Consider the following 23,548-nt stretch of genomic DNA (forward strand, 5'->3'; position numbering starts at 1 on the left):
AGGACCCATTCCAGCTGGCTGCAGCAAAGCTCCAAGGGCAACCTTTCACCCCTGGAGAGGTGATTAATGGTTTTTAGAGGGGATGTGGGAGTGTGGCAAGACAATGTCAGTTTCCAAAAGATTGCTGGAATTCAATCCTCGGTGAATATACCCAAGATTATAGGAAACAAAAAACTGCAAGGACTCCAGAGCTTCCGAAGTCAAGACTGAAGCCACGGGTAAGTAATAACGTGTAGCACGTCTCCATGGTGCAGGTCAGACCATGAAAAAGCACCAGAATCATCATCCCACCGCCTTCTCTTTCTGATCTTAGCACCTTATAGGCAATCCTCCATCTCGGATTAACATTTTAAAATAATCAATCTGGAGACCGTTGCTTGCCTGCCCCATGAAAGCTGGTCTCTGGCATGGGGGCAGGCCTTTTCAATTCAAACCATGACTTGAAGAATTCAAATCACAGTGTTGAGTTTCAAGTTCAAACTGTGGTTTTTGAGATGCTGATTTTTTCCCCCTGAAGACCCTTATCCCCCACCCTCAGAAATCCCAGAAGAGGATGGGGAAAAGAACAGTAAGGAAACACAAGGAATGCCTCCAAGGAAGGAAGCTTACTCCAGAAGACCCCCAAAGCAGAGATGCTTCCTGGCCCTTTCTCTTTTAAGCTAGAATCTCTCAAAACCACAGTTTGAACTTGAAACCACAATTTTCCTGACACCGTATCAAAGGCTGGTCTTAAAGGAGCCTGCCAATATGCCTAGGATCAACCCTACTCCCCACTATTGGGACAGAGCAGCCTTTATTCCCACTGGATCACTGGTGGAAATGTGGGCCCAGGCACTCTGACCCACTGAGCTGAAAGAAGACAGGCTCTGTTTGCTGGATAGAAGGGTGAACCCCAAATGTGTCCCACTCCTGTATTTTCAAACCAAAGGCGCCATAGGTTTACTTGATTAAACCAGAGGAAATAAAATCCGCCTCCAAAGAGCCTGTGGTAACAGGAAGCTGGGAGGTACACGAGGAGCCACTTGCCCTGGCCAAGCAGTGGCGCCTGGGGGCGAGCTGGCCAGGCGCTGTGCACACATCTCAAATGCCATCCGGAAAGGGAGCCCGAGCAACTCCCAGGCTTGGCAGGTCACTGACAGAGGCAACTGGGAACCACATGGTGGCTACAGAGTCAAGGGCAACCGCTGTATTTTGAAAACCCAACACCCATTATCCTTGGGATCCCACCAAAAATGATCGCACAGCAAAGGAGACACACAGAGGTCACTTCACTACCTGAAAGGAGCTGCGGCAGCAGCCGCTGCCCTAAAGGAGGGAGACAACTGTGCCTGGACTGGGCACTGTGTGACTGGACTGGGCACTGTGTGACTGGGAAGCTGGGCGGCAGGAAGTGGAGGCGAACAGAGCTTTCTTCTTAGACTCTACTTTATTTGGTAAAACTCAGAAACTAACAACCAATTCACGGCCCCCCACCTCCTTCCCTCTGAAGAAGGCAGTTCCCCAGAGACAAAAGGCTACGGTGGCTTGGAAATCACCCACCATCTCCAGCTTTCAGACTCAGGCAGCTCACGGCCTGGTCAGGCCTCCAGACCCAAAGCTCTCAGGCAATAGAGAAAGCAAAAGGAAGCTCTCACTTCAGAGACAATGAACCCGTCCCGCCCCTCCCCCCCCTACCCATAGCCTCCCCACACCCCAACCTAAATAAAAAGATAGCAGAGGACAATGCATGAGTGTGAGATACACACACACACGCACGCACGCACGCACGCACGCACAGCACACACACGGAGCTTCCTTTCAGCCCAAGAGCTGCAAAATCCCTCCCTGGAAGGAGGGCAGAGGCAACACCAATCAAGGCTCGGTGTCCAGAGTGATGGTGGGAATCCTCTGCGACTGGTAAAAATCCAGGGAGAAAATATTCCGCCTTCACCCCATTCCCAGGTCTCCAGTGAACTGGTTTTAGTTCAAAGAAATCCCCATTTTCACACAGGTAGACTGTGGCTTCTGGGATAGCTGGCGTAGGGAAAGGCTTCCCATGGCCGAGAAGACAATGGTGGGGGAGGGGAGCAGGGCAGGAGAGCAAAGCCTTCGGGGAGGGCCTGGGAAGGGGGCTCCCAGCCCTGGGCTAATGGATCCGCGTCAGCTCCTCCACAACCTTGATCAGGTCATCTGCGGTGGCCTCTCGCTTCATCCCGCTGCCATCATCATACTGCAAGGAGGAAAGGGGAGGGCTGTGAGGGCCACGAGTGCGCTCTCCCTCAGCAGGACACGGGACAGTCACAGCAAGAGGCACCCGGCCCCACGACTGCCGTGACAAGGAGGAAGGGCTCATCAGAAACCCACACGCTCTCCTGAAAGGTACAAGTCAGCAAGGTCTACGGATGGCAAAGCTGATTGGGAGGCCACCACCTGGCATATGTTTCTCCCCCTTCTAGGATGTCCCCCGAGGCACCAACTCCAGTGAGCAGTATCTCAACACCCCCCATTGGAGAACTTCTCTTCCCGGCAGGATGCTGACCAGGTCCCCGTGCCTCCTGTCTGCGGGCTGACAGGGACCCCACACGTGCCCATCACGCCCTCCCTTCCGCAGCACAGGTCACACAGGGAAAGGTCCTAGCGCGGTGCCATGACGCTCAGACTCCGCCTTCCCGCAGGGGAAGGAAATACTCAGGAAGGAGGCCGCCAGCGCTGGGGGATCGAAGCGGAGCACTCGGTGCTCCGATGCTCTCCAGCACGGCCGGCCCCACCATGGACTTGGGTCACAGGCACGGGGCCAAACACCACACCAGCTAGCTCACCTGTAGGTTTGCCACCACCTCCTGCATCTTGGGCCGGCTGATGTCCAGGAAACTCTCAATCAAGTCTCCATCAATGAAGCCCGTGGCGGGTTCTGTCTTTCGCTCAGTATGAAAAGATCTCCAGGTAGACAAGTGAGTTAAGGAATGGGCGGTATCCACCAACAGCCTTACTCTCGGTCACCCCCACCTCTGCCTAGACCATAGTCTAAAGCAAGCATCAGGACGGGAACAGGAAATAACATTTTCAACTAAAAATCACATTGCTTTTCGGACAGTCTGGAACTGGAAGACATTAGGTGAAATTATTACCCATTCTAATGATTCTCAACTGGGGTGATGTTCAAGACAATGTTTTTAATGCAGATCAGACCCTCCTTGGCATACAGCCTAGATGTACGTGGACATTTTCTACAAGTGCTCCAGGCAGCCAGATGTGCCCGCCTGGAAAGAGCCCCGCTCCGGAGCCTAGCCTGATCTTCACAGGTGAACAAACGGAGGCTTGCCCAGAGCCCCGCTGGTTGGCAGAAGCCAACACGTCAGCCCATCACCTCCCTCCCAGAGGAGAGCAGGAGCCCTCCCACCTCCGGCCTGGGGAGGACCCTTTCCATCTCCCGGAACGAGCGAATGTCCAGCAATACTTGGATCCTGGGTGTGCCAGCGGGGCTGATCCCCGGGCTTCTGGAGTTTCCGGCTTCACTTTCCCCCTCTTCTTCCACTGGCCTCTCTCACGAGGTTTCTCAGACAATGCCGTCCCCTACAGATCTCCAAAAGTATGTTCCTAACATGGTCATCTGAACTTCATGTCTGACATGTAAGGCCAGAGAAACCAGAGGCAGATGTATTTCAAGAACACCAGTCTACACTTCCGAGGCGAACCAGGTAAGCTGGGTGACTGTACACGAGGATTCCCGATACAATTCCACTAGTGGGTTTTAATTTTTTCCCCCAAAAAAAGTATATTTAAAAAACAGCACAAGAGCCTATTCCCCACAGGACGCTAGTCAAGACATTTCCCAAAGGAACAGCAGTTTCCAGAAGCAGCTAAGGGTAAGGCAGCGCTCTGGCTGTGCTAGGACACGCCGCTGGGAAGGATATAAGGAGTGCTCGATCTTGCCCACGCTCTTGATGACTTTATTGAGTCGATTCTGCATGTCCAACAGGAGATTATACCAGCTCTCGGACAGCGAGGTCACCAGCCCTGAAGCGGCAAAGGGAGCCGAAAGCTGCCGACAGCTGCAGGGTGCGGAGCCCGCAGCAGGCATCTTCTACCAAGGGCAGCCCGGGAAAGGAGCGCGAGGAGGGACGAGCTGGGGCAGCCTCTGCTAGTGAGCTCCGAGGTGCTCGGTTCGAGGCGTCGAACGGCTCTCCCGTCCCCCGGAAGGCTGGTCTGAGGACAGAGGCCTGCGGGGGAGGGCGCCCTGCAGGGGCCAACCTTACCAATCATGCCGTTGACTGTGCCAAAGAGCACCGAGCCCTGCGTGGGGGTGGAAGTCTCGCCCAGGTTCTGCATGACCAGAGAGCCGTGACAAAAGACGTTGACAAACTCGCCCAGGTGGAAGAGACCGACCTCCTGGAGGTGTTGCCGCTCCTCATCGGTGGTGGCAGCACTGAAAGGCGTGCGAGACACTCACTCCCCGCACCTCCCGGCCCCACCAGGAGGCCCCCACAAGGACCACTCCCTGAGGAGCCCACAGCGGCAGAGCCCGTCTGAGGGGCTGACGGTTGTGGCTCGGATTTGCTGGTGAAAGAACTCTACCCCGGTGAAGAGCAGCACCTATGCCCGAGAGAGGACCTCGTCACCGGACCCAGGGCCCCGCCCCCGCCCCACCAGTCCCGAAGCCCGCGCTCACCTATCCTTCTGACACACAAACAAGTTAAAGGCATTTTCGGCCCCCAGGAAATTGTCATCGTCCAAGATCTCCACAGCACTCATCCAGTTAGGATTAAAGTCTCGAGCGATCTTAAAACAGATAAGGTACAACAAGAAAATATAATCAGCGGTCGCCCGGAAGCCAAGATCCTGCCCCGCAGAAGACGCAGCCCCAGTTTCACAACTGCCACTCTACACGGATTCTACCCCCTCCGGCCGGCACGCCCCATTTGGTTGCAGCTGCCCAGAAATGGCGCCCTACTCAGATTCATGCTGCGGGGAGGGAACCTCTGAAAATACCTCATCAACGCAGAGCGTTCGCTCCAGGGAAAAACCTTCGGCCCCCACTGGGCTTGATTACCCCTCACCACCAAAGAAACACTTGCAGGGACCACATCTGCCCCCATCCCCCCAACTACCTCTTCAAAGTTCCCCTCCATGGGCTTGTAGGCAAGCAGCAGCACTGAGCGCATCAGGTCGCCCACCAGGATGAAGTCGCCCTTGGTCTTCAGGTAGAGGGCCATGATGTTGTTGTAGTGATTGCACTCCGTGCGAAGCTCCTTTTCTGTTGTCCACTCATAAAGCCGCACCTGTGAAGGACATCTCATTTCTCTCAATCCAAGGGGTCAAGTGCTCTCGCACTGACCAATGTCCCCCTCCGCCACCCTCCATCTATAGCACCACTTCCGAAAGCGCAGCACGGGGTGTGACATGGTTTGCTGTGGTACTGGTGTGGATATTTATTATTTGGGTATTATATATTTACGAAACATGAAAATAGAGCAAGAATGTCCAACTGGTAACACAAAGTTTCCCTTTACCTAAAAAATGAGTCAGCATGAAAATACTAAATAAACAGTGATGCATGTAATACTGAGGACAGGACAAAAGACGGTCTTCTCGTGACTGAAGGGTGATAACGGACCTGCAGAAATATTTCTGAAAAAAGAAGATCCACCTCCAGTTTCCTGATCAGAAAGGAACAAAATCACCTCCCAATGAACCGTCTTTTCTGAAAGACATCTTCTCAAAACATGCACTCCCAGAACATTCTGACGTGAGCCCAACGAGTAGAGAAAACGAAATGGAAATTCCAGCACAAACACTGTCAAATAACTAAAGGACTCTTCAAGCACTGGAGTCTGTGGCCACCAGACTCCACCAAAGGGTCCCCCTTCCCCATGCCTTCCTGTCTTGTCCCCTGCAATGCTTCTTCAGTTACGACCACACCTCCAAACGAAGGCAGATGCTTTACATCAGCAGACAGCTATCCAGTCAGAGAAGACAGACTCAACTCCCTGGGAAGCCTGCCCTGGCAGACCCTTCAGGATCCCAGTGGTCCCACCCATGGGGTCGTGTCGGGCTCTGCACTCAGCGGGAAGACTCTCCCCCATCCCTCTCCCACTGCCTCTCCCCCCGTTCACATGCACGCTCTCTCTCAAATGAATAAATCTTGAAAATAAACAAAAAGGGGGCGCCTGGGTGGCTCAGTGGGTTAAGCCTCTGCCTTCGGCTCAGGTCATGATCTCAGGGTCCTGGGATCCAGCCCCACATCAGGCTCCGTGCTCAGTGGGGAACCCGCCTCCCCCTCTTTCTGCCTGCCTCTCTGCCTACTTGTGATCTCTCTCCCAAATAAATAACATCTTTAAATAAATAAATAAACAAACAAACAAAAGTGGGGTCGTCTGGCTAGCACAGTCAGTTGAGCATCCAGCTCTCGGTTTTGGCTCCGGTGATAATCTCAGGGTTGAGGGATTGAGCCCCATGTCGGGCTCTGCACTTGGCACAGAGAATGCTTGGGATTCTCTCTCCCTCTTTCCTTTCCTGCTCGGATGCACAATGGGCACACACTCTGTCTCTCTCTCCCAAAAATAAATAAATCTTAAAAAAAACAAAAACAGGGACGCCTGGGTGGCTCAGTTGGTTAAGCAGCTGCCTTCGGCTCAGGTCATGATCCCAGCGTCCTGGGATCGAGTCCCGCATCGGGCTCCTTGCTCAGCAGGGAGCCTGCTTCTCCCTCTGCCTCTGCCTGCCACTCTGTCTGCCTGTGCTCGCTCTCTCCCCCTCTCTCTCTCTGATAAATAAATAAAATCTTAAAAAAAAAAAAAAAAAAAAAAGCAAGCAAGCAAAAAACACACCTGAAATGTGGCTAGCCCAAATTGAGACATGCTGTGCATGCAAAATATCAATCAGATTCTGAAGTCTATATGAAACATACCTAGACATCATCTTCTAATAACTTCTGTATCAATCATATGTTGAAATAGTTTAGCTCTATTGGGTTAAATAAAATACATTCCGAGGGTGCCTGGGTGGCTCAGTTGTTAAGCGTCTGCCTTCAGTTCAGGTCATGATCGCGGAGTCCTGGGACTGAGCCCCACATCAGGCTCCCTGTTCAGTGGGAACCCTGCTTCTCCCTCTCCCACTCCCCCTGCTTGTGTTCCCTCTCTTGCTATCTCTGTGTCAAAAAATAAATCAAATATTTAAAAATATTTTTTAAATAAATAAATAAATTCCTAAAATCAATCTCATATGCTTCTTACTTTTATTCACGTGGCAACAAGAAAGTCTAGAATCACACCTATGGCTCCTATGGTGTTTCCAATAGACAGCAGTGGCCTAGACAGCTCCTACCCAACCTCGCACCCGGCCTTCCCAACTCCTGCACACAGGCTCTGCTCCCGCCGCCGCCACCACTCCCAGCCCAGCACAGTCCCTGGGCCGCCCCCATTCTCTAACTCAAGCGTGGCTCTTTCACAAGGACCACAGGCCCTCTCAGCTTCTCCCTGCCGCCATCCCCGTACAGCTGGGACTAGAGGAAAGGCAGCCCTCCAAGGGCTTCCCGGCGGCCCTTTCTCACTTCCGCCTTGCCTCCTCCCCCACGTGCCAGTCCCGAAGCTCACGCCACAGACTGCCAGCACCGCCAGCCCCGAGCGGCCATGCACACCCTCACCCCACCACTCTCCTCCACACAACCTTCCTGTCATTCTTGGTGACTTCTACATTCACACAGAAGACCCAATACCAACCTCTCTTCTTCCTTGACCCCTCCTTGTCCCTGTGATATCTTGTCCACCCAGTGGTCTCCCCTCAGAGCCTGTCATTAAAAATAACTCCAGAATCTGGTGTCCTCAGGTTCACCGTGTCTCAGGTGCCCCGAGTGAGTCCCTTACCATAAACCTCACAGGTTCCCAACCCCATTGCCCTGTCTTGATCCTGCTCACCGGACCTAACCAGACTCCGGCATGAGGCTCGTCTTCAACAACAGCTGCGGAACAACAACGGAGCGCTCGAACTCCATGACCACTCATGGCAGTGACCTCCTTAACTTCCTAATAACTGGATACTTTTTCTGGTCCGTTACACTCCAAGTCCTCAAACAAGGAGCCAAACCTCCCCGAACCTCTACTACCTCTGCTTCCACCCTTCCTCTCAGCTCCTTCGGAGTACGGACACAACCAGGAGACCTCCAGTGCTTCCACCGTCTGAGGCCCACGTGCAGTACTGGGTCCCACCTCCCACTGGTCTAACTCAGCAACACGGCTCCAGCACCTCCTAACGGACCACTCTCATCGGCACAGACACACGCAGCCGTGGCTCCATGCTTCAGAAGCGAACAACTCTCTTGTCCCGTCCAGTCACTCCCTCTCTTCTCCTTCATCGCGAAACTCCAGAGCGTTTTCTAATGCCAGCGGCCCTCTCCCGCCAGTCCTGAGCAAACCCTTTCCCAGCGGCGCCGCGCCGCACCATTCAAGCAAACGAGCTCTGGTCAAGGGCAGCACCACCTTCGCCGTTGCTAAAACCAGCGCCCGACTCTTAATTCTCAAGTCACCTGACTTTGGGCAGCGCTTGCCATCTACCAACTCCCCCGCAGCTGAAATGCTTTCTTTCCACAGCTTTCAGAAGTTTTCTCTCTCGGTTCCTCTCCTACTTCACTCGTCACCCCTTCTCTTTGGCACCCTCTTCCTCATCACTCATCATGACTTTTAAAAGCTCGAGGGTCCCAGGGCTCAGCCTTCCCATCCCTCCTCTGCCGCTCGCAGCGCATGGGTGAGCTTCAGGCCACCCATCCAGACCGCTGGCATTAAACTCCGGGTCTTACCTGCTACCCTGCCAATCCCCAGCCCAGCCCTTACTTGGACTCCAGCCCTCTCATCCAGCGACCACCCCGACAGCTTCGCTCATCCTGACTACCGAAACGACGGACACATGTCCGAACTCAGACCTCTGGTTTCCCCACTGGGGAACGATGCATTTGACCTCTGACTCTGGTCCCTAACCCAGAGCTCCTAAACCCTTATAACTTCCTACGGGTGAGCAGCATTTTACACTGAGCTCCTCAATCCCCTGGGATTCCCTGGGTGGTAGGAGTCCTTTGTTCTGATGAGGTGGCTCTTGGTGGTGCCTGGATAGTTCAGGATGTGGACTGTTCACCCCAATTAGAAGCCTGGACCCGGGGCGCCTGGGTAGCTCAGTCGTTAAGCGTCTGTTTTCAGCTCAGAGCATGATCCCAAGGTCCTGGGATTGAGCGCCGCCTTGGGCTCCCTGCTCTGCAGGAAGCCTGCTTCTTCCTCTCCCACTCCCCCTGTTTCTGTTCCCTCTCTCTCTGTCTTTGTCAAATAAAATCTTTAAAAAAAAAAAAAAAAGTCTGGACATGCTGGCGCTCCTCCCCATCCCCTGGGGAAGGCACAGGCCAGAGATTCAGTTAATGATCGATCATGCCTCTGTGATGGCGCCTCCATAAAAATCCCTCAAGTCCGGGTTCAGAGCGCGCCCAGGTTGGTGACACCCACATGCTGGGAGGAGGGCAGACCCCCGCTCCACGGGGAGAGACGCTCCTGCACTCAGGACCCCTGTGGCCCTCACACGATGTTCGTCTGGCTCTCCACCAGTACCTGTTATGATAAGCCAGTAAATGTAAGTAAACATTTCCTGGAGTTCTGGGAGTTGTGTCAGCAAGGTATCAAACCTGAGAGGGGGCTGGGGGAAGCCAAGTTTGTAGGCATGCAGGACAGAGGCTTGGGCACCCCTGGCCCCCATTGCTCGGGATGGTGCCTGAGGCGGGGACAGTCCTATGGGACCCGAGCTCCAGGCAGCCAGCGTCAGAACGGAATTAAACTAGAGCACACTTAGTTGGTGTCAAGATTGGAAAACAGGTTGGTGTGGGGATAAAACCCCCACACATACGGTGTCACAAGTGTTTTGAGTAAAGAAACGTTTCCCTTTCCCTTCCAAATCTGCTCCACTTCATCTTACTCCATCAGCAAATGGCCACGCTGCCGTTCCTGTTGCTCAGACCAAATTCCTGGCCCGTTATTCCCCTCCTCACACCTCACCTCCGTGGCTCCCTGCTCCGCGACCAGCGGCTCCCAGTGACCAGCAGCTCCCAGCGACCAGCGGCTGCGGTCGGCATGACCACCAGAGCCCCACAGATGTCACCACCTCTGTCCTTGGGCCCCTCCAGCCTTTTGCAAGGTGTAAAGTGATCTTTCCAAGACCGAAGTCCAATCACATCCAAACATTTACTCAAACCCTCCAGAAGTTTCCATCATCCTCAGAGTAAAAACCAAAGTCCTTAAATGGCCAGTGTCTCCAGTCGCCTGGCTGCCCGACTGACCTCCCCGCCCCCTCCAGCTCGCCCCCACGAAGACAGCAGGACCACTCCCACCTCAGGCTCCTTGCCCTTACTCTCTCCCAGACCCAGGCATGGCTTCTGCCTCCCCTCCCTCAGGAACCTGCCCAGAAGTCAGTCTATCAGCAAGAACCCTGACCCTGTGACAAAACAGCCATCCCCACCCTGCGCTCCTTCTGACGCTCCCCCAGTCCCTGCCCCGTTTTTATTTCTCACCATCTTGAGAACACATATATACTATTTGCTAGTAAGCTTGGAGCAAACAGTCCGTTTTCTTTGTCCATATTTGTCCTCTGCTAAACCAACTTTTTTTTTTTTTTTAAGAGTTTATTTATTTGACAGACAGAGATCACAAGTAGGCAGAGAGGCAGAGGGAGATGGGGAAGCAGGCACCCCACTGAGCAGAGAGCCCGATGCGGAGCTCGATCCCTGGACCCTGGGATCATGACCTGAGCCGAAGGCAGAGGCTTTAACCCACTGAGCCACCCAGGTGCCCCCTATACCAACATCTTAACAGTACCGGGCACACAAGCGTTCAACGAATAGGTTGTGAATAAATACAACTACCGGAAGGCCTCGATTTTAAGTACTTAATTGATGTTTTTTCACTCCCTGACTTCTCGGCACCTTGAATATCCCATGATGCACGGGGGAGCTCCAAGAGGGATTGTAAGACACCGTACTTCACAGACGTATCTATGGAACTTTTAAAAACTTTTTCCAAGGGAGGTGGAGTCACAGCAGAGAAGCAGACTCTATGGGACCAGTATTTCAGGGGCATACGTGGGATAGCATGGTTTGGCTCACCTTATTTCACACGGATTAGTCACCCACCACCACATATTTGGAAGTACAGGGGCTGTCCGTGGCCCTCACCCTCTCCTCAGTGCCCACAGCACTTAGGGTCTGATTCTCAGGGGAGGTTCCCGTAACCAAGGCTAACATATGGACCAACCTGAGCTCCCCGGACTCCCAGCTCTACCCTCCATTCCCGCCACTCTTAAAATCTGACACGCAGGTGGCCTCAGGGAACATAAAGGAGACATGCTCTTTAGACAACGGTGTGCAACCTGGGCTGGGATACCGAATGCCATGGACCTCACCGTGCTGTTGATGCTGGCTAACAGCTTCCCGTTAAATTCCACCATGGAGTACACGGCTCCCTTCACTTCCTTCTCGGCCACGGTCTGTAGTTTTCCTGAGGGGAGAAAGACAGACTCAGAGTCTCCTTTATGAGCCCACACTTCAACTCATCAGAATAATCCTGATTTTCCCTCTGGCTCTAATTCCTGCTCCCAAACCACGCATGTGAATGCAGGAAGTAGAGAGCGTCCACTGCGGTTAACCTCCACCACAACTATAAGCCCTGATAGAACGCGCCACACTGCAGACTGTGTCCAAGGTCTGCCTCCCCCCAAACACTGCAGATCTAACTCTCAAGATGGAGACCGAATTCCATCTTTGCCATCTGAGCCGAGATCTGGGGGCTGACAGCAAGTCTTTGGAACCATCTTGCATAGGGGAAAAGAGCAGAGACAGGAACACGAAGTGCTAAAGCTGGAAAGAGGACCTACGTGGCGGAGCAACCAAGTGGAAAGCAAATGTAAGATTCCTGTGACCCTGGCCACCAGGATCTCTTACCGACCGTTCACCTCTCCCATCGTCTTCCTTTCAAAGCGTAGAAAAGGAAGAAACACAAGCCAGATTTTACTCCTGTGTCTGCTCACTCCCCTCCCCCTGAACTCATTGAGCCCATCCACAGCTTGAGTGGAAGGAACAGGAAGTCTCTCGTCACAGCAGTTACGCCCAGGCTCTTCTACTGCTTAACTAAAGCTCTGAAGCCAAAACGGTCTGTTATTTTCCCAGAATTCCAGATCTCTCAAAGCTGGGGATGGTGCCCACCTACCATCGGAATACTGAAAGACCACGATGCGACCCTGCTTGGGCTCCGCCTCTTCGGGATACACCATGGCCGTGCCCACGATGAAGTACGTGTTGGGGTCTTTGCCCAGCTTGCAGGAGACCAGGCTGAGGGCATACTCATTCTGCAGAAACTGGTGGGCATGAAGCACTGGAAGGAGAGCCAGAGGCATGACCGGCTGTTAAGCTGCACGCACACGTAACCCTGAATTCCAGGGGTGCCCCAGCCCGGGCCCAAGCACGGGGTGAGTGGTGCTGGGACCCCAGCTCCTACTGTTCCCACCTCCCCAGACTACTAGGCCTTCACCGGCCCTCACCAGCCCACACCACAGGAGGGGACCCCGCACCCTGGATTCCCGGCCAACCCGGGGCTCCCGCCCTCCTTTTGACTCTGCCTAGGATGGTCTGTCAGAAGGTCTATCCAACTGTGGAATCTATCAGAGCCCAGAAGCGCTTCAGGAAGGACGAAGGAGCTCGTCTGTACCTTCGAAGGTGTGCTGGTCAATGATGAGGAGGTTGTGCACCTCCACCTCCTCTCCGAAGGAAGTCTCATGCGGCGCCGTGCTGCTGGAGAACAGCTTGCTGGAGCTGACGCTGCTGGACAGGGCCTGAGCAGAGAACACACACAGCCCCGCTCAGAGGCACACCAGGTGTAGGGTGCATCTGGGCGAAGGGGCCGCCGGAGTGCGGGACAGAAGCCGAGTCTGAATGAGGAAAACTTGAGGCTGACAGCTCAAAGGGAGCCTCGAGAACAGAGAGCTTTGGAGGACAGAGCCCGGGGACTGAGGACCAGGAGCCAACTTCTGCATGGAATTCACATAGCAGCCCAAAACAGAAGCAGCTAAGGGCTACTAATGGCCGCTAAAACAGGGATGCCAAGTCAGTCAAACAAAGCAAATGAGGAACTAAGGCAACCTGATAAGGGGAGAGACTCCACCTCTCTCAATGGGAAGAGCAGGGAGCACGTGAATTAAAAAGGAAAGTGCAAAGACTATGCATTCTCGATTAAGGAAAAAAGTCCCATCACACATGTTTGGGAGCAAGAAAAGCAAAGAACACGTGAGGTAAGACCATTGGCTACCATCTCCATCGAGTCTACTCTATGGGGCTGCAGACTGCCTTACCACCCTCCGCATTCCACAGATAAGGAACTTGAAGTGTAGATTTGCCCAAGGTCACAGAGCTAGCAATAAACCTTGAAGCCAGTCCTGTCAGACTCTAAACCCCACCTCTTACCGATAACATTATGCTGACCCCAGTTACGCATACCCTACAAAGCGTCCAAATTGATGATGAAAGAGAATTTTTCATCCTGTGAGGCTACGGAGTAGCAGACTCACTCACTGCCACACTTATCCCAGACTCTTCCCAACCCTCCAAAGAGGGGACCCAACTCCAGCTCCATAAACACTTGCCTGTGTTTACAGATAAAGTGTGACTGGAACCCAACTATCCTACCTGTTGTCTGCAGCCACTTCTGTGATGGCCAATCGGAGTAGCTGTTCCCATACAGTGGACAAAGCCATACCTATCACATGACCCTTTCCAGAGTGTTTGCCAGCCCTGCTCTAACGCCATCTTTCTTCAACCGTGCCCTCACCTGGGTGCTGGCACTGGGCCTCAGGGCCGTGGTGCCGCCACTCGTGTCCTGGACTTCGATACGGCTGGAGAGGACCCCGAAGCACTGGGACACTTCCTGATAGCAGATCTTCCTGGGGAACAAGTGTGGACAGTGCCACTCAGAACTGGTCTGAGAGGGGAAGCACCCTCCACACACACCCAGATCACCGCGCTCTGCAGCCCTCCTCCCCTGGCCCTCACCTGGGAGACTCATAGAGGGGAACCGTGCGGATATGCAGCTTCTGGATCTCATCAATGGTGCCAATGGTGAGGGTGCTGTTGTTGGCCAGTGCCAGGCTGGAAAGAAGGGTCTGGGTTTAGACTGAGTAGACCCAAGGAAGGAAAGGATTCTACAAGGCAACTCCATAAGGGGAAGAAAAACAAGGCAGAATTACACTAGCTTCCTCCATGCGATGGCTCTCAACTTCCGACTCCTTGCTGAAAAGGGTCCTGATGCCTGGTCCACTGCCACCCCCCACCTTATTTAACAGGTCTGAGCGAGCCTCAACTGAGATTTTTAACTGCTTTCCGTTTAATGCTCATCGTAGCATTAGAATCTAGAACAACAAGTCTCAAGTCACCACCTGCATCACAACGAGGAGTGCTCATTTAAGGGGACAGCTCCCCCAACAGAGGTTCTGATTCTGCGCCCTCCCCTCCCTCACCCAAGACCTGAAAGTTTACATTTCTAATGAGCTCCCAGCGAGGTGCTAGTGGGGGACTGTACTTTGAGAATCCCTGCTCCAGGGGAATACAGAATGATCTCTAAATCAGGGGTTCCGAAACCTGACTAACCATCTGAGTCACGGGGGAGGTTTTCCTGAAAATACAGATTCTACGGCCCAAACGCCAGATCTACTGAATCAGAATCTGAGGAGGATTCAAAAAAATCCATACTTTTTTTTTTTTAAAGATTTTATTTATTTATTTCACAGAAGTCACAAGTAGGTGAAATGGCAGGCAGAGAGAGAGGAAGGGAAGCAGGCTCCCCGCTGAGCAGAGCGCCCGATGCGGGGCTTGATCCCAGGACCCTGGGATCACGACCTGAGCCAAGGCAGAGGCTTTAACCCACTGAGCCACCCAGGCACCCCTAAAAAAATCCGTACTTTTAAAAAAGTGTCCCAAGGGTTTCTAATGGTAGCCCAGATGGGAGAACCCGAACTCAACACTCCCCATCTCAGCTCTTCACACGGATTCGACTTTGGGAAAGGGTGAGGGGAAGGGTGTGAGGAAAACATCATGCTGCCCTCAATCAATGGCTCTTGCTAAAGAAAGAGGCTCACCTGTCAGGATAGCCATCAGAATTGAGGGGACACATGTAGTTGACTTCCTTGAGGTTGACATTGGAGAAGACCAATTTGTGGTTGCTGCTGTAGATGACAGTGGGGCGGTCAGAGCAAGCAAAGACGTTGGTGGTAGAAAGAGAACGGAAAGTCCTCAATACCGTGGGCTGGGTGCCCAGGGTCACCTTCTTACGGTCGCTCAACAGGCCTACAGAAAGAATGGCATCAGAAGAAAGTAGGAAGGAAGGAAACAGGACAAACAGCTGGGTCGTGAAGGTTCAAAAACTCAAAAGTTCAAAATGCTCATTTAATGCGGTACCCCGAGGCTAAAGCAACTCCACACCCCTCGTTTCTCCAAGAGCCCACTACTCAAAGTGTGGTTCTCACCTGTCTCAATGTTGAGCCCAAAGTAGAAAAGCGCCCCATCTCCCAAGGCACAAAGGAGGTAGTGGCTACTCTCAAAAGTGGTCATCAGGATGGAACGAGGAATGATCTCTGTGGGAGAGGGGCACGTTAAGATCTTGTTCCACACTCCGACGCTGACCCCAGCCCTTAAAAGTTCCGTACAAGCCACCTACCTCCACCCAGCATCTCTTTGTGCAGTAGCTCAAAAGAGGGCAGCTTCAAGATACGCGCGGAGATGTCTGTCCAGAGGCCAATGGCACAAAGAGGGGACAGACCATTGCTGTCCCCCAGCGGGGTGATGTCCAAGCAGGCCACTTCGTGTTCCATCTCTGTATGGCTGAACAAAGAGGAATATGGCAGAGGAAGGACTCCAAGGATGAAAGGCGGCCCGGAGAACAGGGAAGGGGGAGAAGGAGCAGGCAGGCAGGCACACACCTGATCTGCCGGAGCTCCTGAGGATGGATCTGCAGGTAGTAGAGGGCCCTTCCCACCGCTACGACCACCTGGCTGCTGTTGCAGGAGGCCACACTGATGTTCTTGCCCTGAGGCTCTTTCCACTCACTGACCAGAGCTTTGGGTTCCTGAGAGACCAACCTCACAGATGCTGAAGTGATCTAGAAAAAGAAGAGAAAGGTCTCCAGGCACCTGCTGGGATCCATATGCCAGTGGGAAGGTGGTAAATGTTGCCCTAAAATAAACTACAGAAGTGCTCTCTGCTCTATGTATTTTCTTCCCCAAACTCCTGCAAAAAATAAAATTCTTTTTTTTTTTCAAGATTTTATTTATTTGACTGAGAGACTGACTGAGAACGAGCACAGGGAGCGGCAGGCAGAGGGAGAAGGCGAAGTAGACTCCCACTGCGCAGAGAGCCTGACAAGACGGGGCTCGATCCCCAGCACCTTGGGATCGTGACCAGAGCCGAAGGCAAACACTCAAGCAAATTAGCCCCCCAGGCACCCCGAAAATAAAATTCTTTAGTAAAGGCTACAAAATTATCTTGAAACATGCTTAATCAATCTATTTCATCAATGAAATAAAACAAAAAGCAAGTTGATGACACTGTCATGTTCGCATCAATTCACCTTAACCTATCAAAGCTGAGCTCCTGGGGTGCCTGGGTGGCTCAGTGGGTTAAAGCCTCTGCTTTCAGCTCAGGTCATGATTTCAGGGTCATGGGATCGAGCCCCACGTCGGACTATCTGCTCAGCAGGGAGCCTGCTTCCTCCTCTCTCTCTGCCTGCCTCTCTGCCTACTTGTGATCTCCGTCAAATAAATAAATAAAATCTTAAAAAAAAAAAAAAGCTGAGCTCCTATTTAAAGAGGAAAACCCTTTAATAACAGATACATGAGCTGGTCTTCAGTCTTCAGGCCACTAGTTAGAAAAAACTCACAAAGCAATGAATCAGTATCTGGGTACCTCCCACACTTGGTCCACAAACCAAAAGAACTTTCCCTCTGGCCTTTATCAAATCCACAACTGCCTACTGGCTACAAGGAAATCCCAAGTGGATAAAAGGAGGGAGAGGACTCATTAATCCTCAGGCGCACAAGTGCTATACCCGACACTGGCGAATATTGACTCTGGCCACAGTTCGGAGAAGTTCCAAAGGCTGAAGAGGATGTGCAAAAAGTGAAGACACCAGGGGTCACTCTGAACTGAAAACCACCAGGGGGTGGGCAGGTACTCAGAAATCAAACTCAAGGGCCAAAAGGGTATCTGACCCCACAACACATATAGATTTAAGACAAAATCACGGGGCGCCTGGGTGGCTCAGTTGGTTAAGCAACTGCCTTCGGCTCAGGTCATGATCCTGGAGTCCCAGGATCGAGTCCCGCTCAGCAGGGAGTCTGCTTCTCCCACTGACATCTCTCCTCTCATTTTCTCTCTCTCCCTCTCAAATAAATAAAATCTTTAAAAAAATAAAATAAAACGAGATCAGAACAGAGTAAGAGCTCTGGTTCTAACAGTTACTGTGGAAAGCACTGCCAACAGCCACATATGGAGGGGAGCACTAGGACTGAATAGGCACATTATTAGTACAACAAGGGAAAACACATGTCTCAGAAAATGGGGCACAACTGAGTGCAAATATGATACCCCCAAACATAAAAATATTATGAGCCTAGTCTGTAAAAGAGAATGCAAATAAATACTGCATATACTTCCAGAAGAAACATAAAGCTAAAAGGAGTAACTCCAAAGTCAGAAGCTGTTTTCTCTGAGTGGTGGGTTACTGGGTAATTTTACTTTTTTTCTATGATGTTATTTCTAGAACCATAAAAATGGACTTCTGTAAAATCCTGCAGGGCTCTACACTCCACTCTAGAGCAAATTCAAGTCAGTGAGGCTTGCCCCTTTCTGAGTTGTTACCTGGATGAGTTGCTGGTGAGCCACGTTGCCACAGAAGAAAGTCTGCTGATCATCCACGAAACCCATCAGTTCGGTTTCTTCCACCTCTTCTCCGTTTAACATGAGAACTCTGCAGGGGAAGGGAAGGCCTGGGTCAGCCAGCCCAGCTCCCCCACCCTATGACCATCATAGGAGCACCTGGCGCAGTCGCCAGATTCATCCTCACCTTGTCTGGCCCACAAAAGAGAGCACCAGAGTGTCATCAGTCTCCCGGTTAGGGTCAGACCGCAGCGGCCACAGACCTGGAACAAAGATCAAGGATAAAGATGCAGAGCACAGCGCGACACTCAGCTCCCCACATCTGAGGAAAGGGAGCCTGGCCTCAAGGAGGAGCAGGAACTTTGTGGAGTCCCTCCTGAAGCTGGAACAGCCACTCTGTTCTTTCCTGGCTTTAAGACCCTGAAGAAGTTTTTTAAAAAACTTTTTTGAACCTAATATTTTAAAGTGCTTCCTTTGATTTTGGACAGGATGATACATTTCTATGACTCAAAATTTTTAAAAAAAAATTTTTTTTTGAAGATTTTATTTATTTGACAGAGATCACAAGTAGGCAGAGAGGCAGGCAGAGAGAGAGGAGGAAGCAGGCTTCCCGCTGAGCAGAGAGCCAGATGCGGGGCTCAATCCCAGGACTCTGGGATCATGACCCGAGCCGAAGGCAGAGCCTTAACCCACTGAGCCACACAGCCGCCCCTCAAAATCAAAATTTATCTTTAAAATGTGTACACAGACGTTTCACTCCTATACCTCTCCCTGAAACCCATCCCCCAAATAAATCATCAAGTCTCCTGTCCATTCTTTTTTTTTTTTTTTTTTTTTTTAAGATTTTTATTTGTTTATTTGACAGACAGAGACCACAAGTAGACAGAGAGGCAGGCAGAGAGAGAGAGAGGGAAGCAGGCTCCCGGCTGAGCAGAGAGCCCGATGCGGGACTCGATCCCAGGACCCTGGGATCATGACCTGAGCCGAAGGCAGCGGCTTAACCCACTGAGCCACCCAGGCGCCCCAATTCTTGAAAAAAATTTTTTTTTAAATTTGAGGAATTCGGTAGTCACTGTTTTATAAGCAGATACAAATACAGGGGTGCCTGGCTGGCTAAGTTGGTGGAGTGTGTGACTCTTGATTTCAGGGTCGTGGATTTGAGCTCTGCACTGGATATACAGATCATTTAAAAATAAAATTTAAGGGGGCACCTGGGTGGCTCAGTGGGTTAAAGCCTCAGCAGGGAGCCTGCTTCCCCCTCTCCCTGCCTGCCTCTCTGCTTACTTGTGATCTCTGTCAAATAAATAAATAAAACCTTTAATAAATAAATAAAATAAAATTTAGGGGCACCTGGGTGGCTCAGTTGTTAGCACCTGTATTCAACTTGTGTCATGATCCCAGGGTCCTGGGATCAAGCCCCACATCATCAGGCTCCCTGTTCTGCAGGAAGCCTACTTTTCCCTCTCCCACTCCCCCTGCCCTGCTTGTATTCTCTCTCTCACTGTCTCTCTCAAATAAATAAAATCTTAAAAAAAAAAAAAAATAGTAAAAATAGGGACGCCTGAGTGGCTCAGTTGGTTAAGCCGCTGCCTTTGGCTCAGGTCATGATTCCAGGGTCCAGGGATTGAGTCCCACATAGGGCTCCTTGGCAGGGAGCCTGCTTGTCTCTCTGCCTCTGCCTGCTTGTTCACGTGTGTGCGCGCGCCCGCGCTTTTTCTCTCTCTCTCTCTGACAAATAAATAAAATATTTTTTAAAATAGTAAAAAATAAAATTTTTAAAAAGTGACACACACTCACATATACACATGTATAAAACAGTCCATCATATACCGTTCTATGCTACATTTTTCCATTTTATACTAAAGCCCTTATCACAACGGAACAGTATCTTGCTTTCGAGCTGCACAGCGTTTAATGACAGATGTACCAGTTTTAAGTCTCCACTGATGGCCATTCTTTCACTATTTTGCATACAATGCCACAAAAAATGATCTTATCTTTACATCACGCTGTCTTTATGAAGGTCTAGGAGGGACACACTTACAATCTGGATTGTCCAGAACTCATTAAATTAAATGCAGACGCAATTTTGGCAGATGCTACCAACGAGCCTGCTTATTTCCTCCAGGCCTCACCAACACAGTGCTGTCAAACTTTTGGACTCTGGTCACCTGGTAAAGAATGGTTTCACTCTTCAGTTTGGATTTGCATCTCCCTTAGTACAAGTGAGGCCTGTTACCCGTCCACACATGCCCTTTGCCAATCTGGGGGCAAGAATTTTGGTGACCTTCTTTGTCAAAGTACTTCAATCAATTAGGGAGATAAAGCCTTTGTCTGTAAGAAGAACTACAAACGTTTTTATCTGGATTGCACTTCTTAGGACAGCTTACAGTGTTTTGTTTTTGCATGGAGAAGCATTTCAGGTCACTGAATTAACCAATCTTTCACTTCGCTTCTACACTTTGAGTCACAGTTTAAAAGGCCTTCTCCAAGGGCGCCAGGGTGGCTCAGCGGGTTGAGCAGCTGCAGGTCAGGAAGTCAGGGGTGATTTTATTCACGAAAAGATTGGTCAGAATTTTTTTTTTTTTAAGTATCATTTATTTGGGGGGTGCCTGGGTGGCTCAGTGGGTTAAGCCTCTGCCTTCAGCTCAGGTCATGATCTCAGGGTCCTGGGATCGAGCCCCGCATCGGGCTCTCTGCTCAGCAGGGAGCCTGCTTCCTCCTCTCTCTCTGCCTGCCTCTCTGCCTGCTTGTGATCCTCTCTCAATAAATCTCTCTCAAATAAAAAAATAAAATCTTTTAAAAAATAAATAAATAAATAAATAAATAAATAACTAAATAAAAGGCCTTCTCCACTGTAAGATCATAAAGGAATTTGACAATCTTTTCTTTCGACCTTTGTATGACTTCCTTTTTACATCTGGGTTCTAGCAAGGTACACAAAGTACAGTACAGATCCAAACGTATCTTCCCAGTTGATAACTGCGAACACCATTTATTAAAAACCATTTATTTTGGGACACCTGGGTGGCTCAGTTCATTAAGGGGCTGCCTTCAGCTCAGGTCATGATCCCAGGGTCCTGGGATGGAGTCCCCCATCCGGCTCCTGGCTCAGCAGAGAGCTCGCTTCTCCCTCCCACTCTGCCTGCTGCTCTCGCTGCTTGTACTCTCCCTCTCTGTTAAATGAATAAATAAAACATTAAAAAAACTTAAACTTTTTTTTTTTAAATTATCTTTGGGCGCCTGGGTGGCTCAGTGGGTTGAGCCGCTGCCTTTGGCTCCAGTCATGATCTCAGGGTCCTGGGATCGAGCCCCACTTCGGGCTCTCTGCTCAGCGGGGAGCCTGCTTCCTCCTCTCTCTCTGCCTGTCTCTCTGCCTGTTTGTCATCTCTCTCTGTCAAATAAATAAATAAAATCTTTAAAATAAAAATAAAAAATAAAAAAATAAAAAATTATCTTTATCTCACTGAGCTGAAACACCACCACCACTGTACACTAAATTCCCACACGTAACTGTGTCTACTTCTGGACTTTTTTTAAATTTCTGGATTTTTTTAGTCTGCTCAAGGAACTTTGCCTATTAGTGAACCAAAACCACACTTTTATCTACTAAGGCTTAATGGTATGTTTTAATATCTGATAGGGCTAGTCCTGTCTTGCTGCTCCTTTTTAAGTCTTTCTGGCTTTTCTTCTTCCTTTTTCCATTTGGACTCTTGCTTATCTAGATCAAGAAAAAAAACCTCTTGATATTTTTATCCATACACATTAAGTGCAAAAATAAACAGGTCAAGGGGCGCCTGGGTGGCTCAGTTGGTTAAGCCCTGCCTCTGGCTTGGGTCATGATCCTGGGGCCTAGGATCAAGACCCACATGAGGCTTACTCAGCGGGGAGTCTGCTTCTCCCTCTGACCCTCTATCAACCTGTGTTTTCTCTCATTCTCTCTGAAATAAGTAAAATCTTTTTTTTAAAAAATTGGTCAAAGAGAGACCGCTTTATAATTTAATTTACAGGACCCTTGGTATGTTTTTCATTTGATCAATCTATCTTTGAATCCTTAAGTACTTCAAAGATTTCCCTGTATAGGTTTTCTACATTTCTTGTTAAATTTACTCCTCGGTCGGGATGCCTAGATGGCTCAGTTGGTTAAGTGTCTGCCTTCGGCTCAGGTCATGCTCCTAGGATTAAGCCCCACATCAGGCTCCCCTGCTTCTCCCTCTGCCTCCGCTCCCCGGCTTTTGTGGCATGCATGCACTTTCTCTCTCTGACAAATAAATAAAAATCTTTTAAAACAATTTATTCTTTGGTATTTTGCCTTTTTATTACTATCGTAAATAGCTCCTTCCCTCCACTATACCTTCAAATGGACTGCGTTTGCACATGAATGCTGATTTCAGTAAATTAATTTTATATCCTGCTGCCTTAATGAAATCTCATTGTCTAGTTTTCAGCCGACTTTCCTGGATTTTGTACTTTTAGCTCTTCCTTTCTAATTCATAGACCTCTATTCATCTGTTCCAATCCTCTCATCTCCTGGTAGTCTAAATATCTTTTTCTGATTGTCTTTTTTTCGGATTGTTTTGCTTTATGATCCAATCTGATCATCTTTTTCTTACAAGAGGCGAGTGCAGCGCATTCACATTTACTGTTACAACATGTCAGAATATCAGACACTCAGATGCCACAGCATCCTGAGTCACGTCTACTACTTACGTATCACAGAAGTCTTCCACTACGTAGTCTATCTCTGATCTTTTTTTTTCTTTGATCTTTTTAATTATTACAGTTCTCCTGGAATTTAGCTTTGTTCTAGAAGTTACTACCTTTACACTTACACCTTTGTAGGATATTCTCAGTTTCCTCTTTTCGCAGGAATCCTATCAGTTCCTTTAAAACATCATCAAATTTAACTTACAAACTTTCCCTTTCCATTTCTCTACTCCATTATCCAAGACTGGTCAATAACACATATTTTCAAGTTGACTATGGTACTTTTAAATATGTTTAAGCTCCTGCCCGTTATTTGTCATTATGACTTTTACTCTTCATGTGACCTTTCCTCTAGCTCTCACCCACGTGCCTTCACAATGCATAATGAGGCCAAAGGCCACGGTTACTCAAATAAGATTTGCATCCTATGTCTACCAAAAGTTTACCTTTGATGCCTGGTAAGTCAATGCTGGCATGCTCATGGATTCCAATTCCATTCCGGATGATTCTCAAGGAACCTTCCTTGAAAGCCCCGGAGCAAGTAACCAGCTGCAAGCAGAGAGAATGTTTCTCAATACCTCCCTCCAGAGCCCGGGGCCATCATACCGATGCCCAGGAAATAATTAAGCTATACCTAATCCCAAAGACCCTTTCAGTGGAGCTAGTTTTGAGGAAACAGACTTAACAAGAGACTGATTTCCATGTCCCCAAGTTTACGAAGCAGCAGGATGTTCTAGTTCAAGAAGTGAAAGGCAACTACCACTGCTCCTAGCAAGCTGGCTTCCATCCTTAGAACCTAGTTTACTACAAAGAGCACAGGATCTAGAGCCAGACACACCTGTGACTTGGACATTATGTAAATTTGGACAAGGTACTTGATCTTTCCCAGTCCCCAGCCTCCTCTCTTCTGAAATGGTCAAGAAT

At 50.1% G+C, this 23,548-nt stretch overlaps 1 protein-coding gene across 2 annotated transcripts in view; it reads right to left on the reverse strand.

The window, feature by feature from the left end:
- Window positions 1–1,407: 1,407 nt before the first annotated feature.
- DDB1 (damage specific DNA binding protein 1) overlaps window positions 1,408–23,548 on the reverse strand; it is a 38,722-nt gene continuing 16,581 nt past the window's right edge. For both annotated transcript variants that reach the window (XM_032356899.1, XM_032356900.1), the window contains exons 10-27: window positions 23,071–23,173; window positions 18,105–18,180; window positions 17,900–18,008; window positions 15,964–16,142; window positions 15,702–15,865; window positions 15,511–15,618; window positions 15,124–15,331; window positions 14,042–14,137; window positions 13,821–13,932; window positions 12,705–12,828; window positions 12,207–12,371; window positions 11,404–11,498; window positions 5,088–5,258; window positions 4,649–4,758; window positions 4,236–4,405; window positions 3,894–3,996; window positions 2,799–2,922; window positions 1,408–2,209 (exon numbers count right to left, since the gene is read on the reverse strand). In XM_032356899.1, coding sequence (XP_032212790.1) covers window positions 2,126–2,209; window positions 2,799–2,922; window positions 3,894–3,996; window positions 4,236–4,405; window positions 4,649–4,758; window positions 5,088–5,258; window positions 11,404–11,498; window positions 12,207–12,371; window positions 12,705–12,828; window positions 13,821–13,932; window positions 14,042–14,137; window positions 15,124–15,331; window positions 15,511–15,618; window positions 15,702–15,865; window positions 15,964–16,142; window positions 17,900–18,008; window positions 18,105–18,180; window positions 23,071–23,173 — 2,301 coding nt within the window. In that variant the 3' untranslated portion in view covers window positions 1,408–2,125. The remainder of the gene's footprint in view (window positions 2,210–2,798; window positions 2,923–3,893; window positions 3,997–4,235; window positions 4,406–4,648; window positions 4,759–5,087; window positions 5,259–11,403; window positions 11,499–12,206; window positions 12,372–12,704; window positions 12,829–13,820; window positions 13,933–14,041; window positions 14,138–15,123; window positions 15,332–15,510; window positions 15,619–15,701; window positions 15,866–15,963; window positions 16,143–17,899; window positions 18,009–18,104; window positions 18,181–23,070; window positions 23,174–23,548) is intronic.

The sequence above is a fragment of the Mustela erminea genome, chromosome 9, assembly GCF_009829155.1.
Source record: "Mustela erminea isolate mMusErm1 chromosome 9, mMusErm1.Pri, whole genome shotgun sequence".
NCBI lineage: Eukaryota > Metazoa > Chordata > Mammalia > Carnivora > Mustelidae > Mustela > Mustela erminea.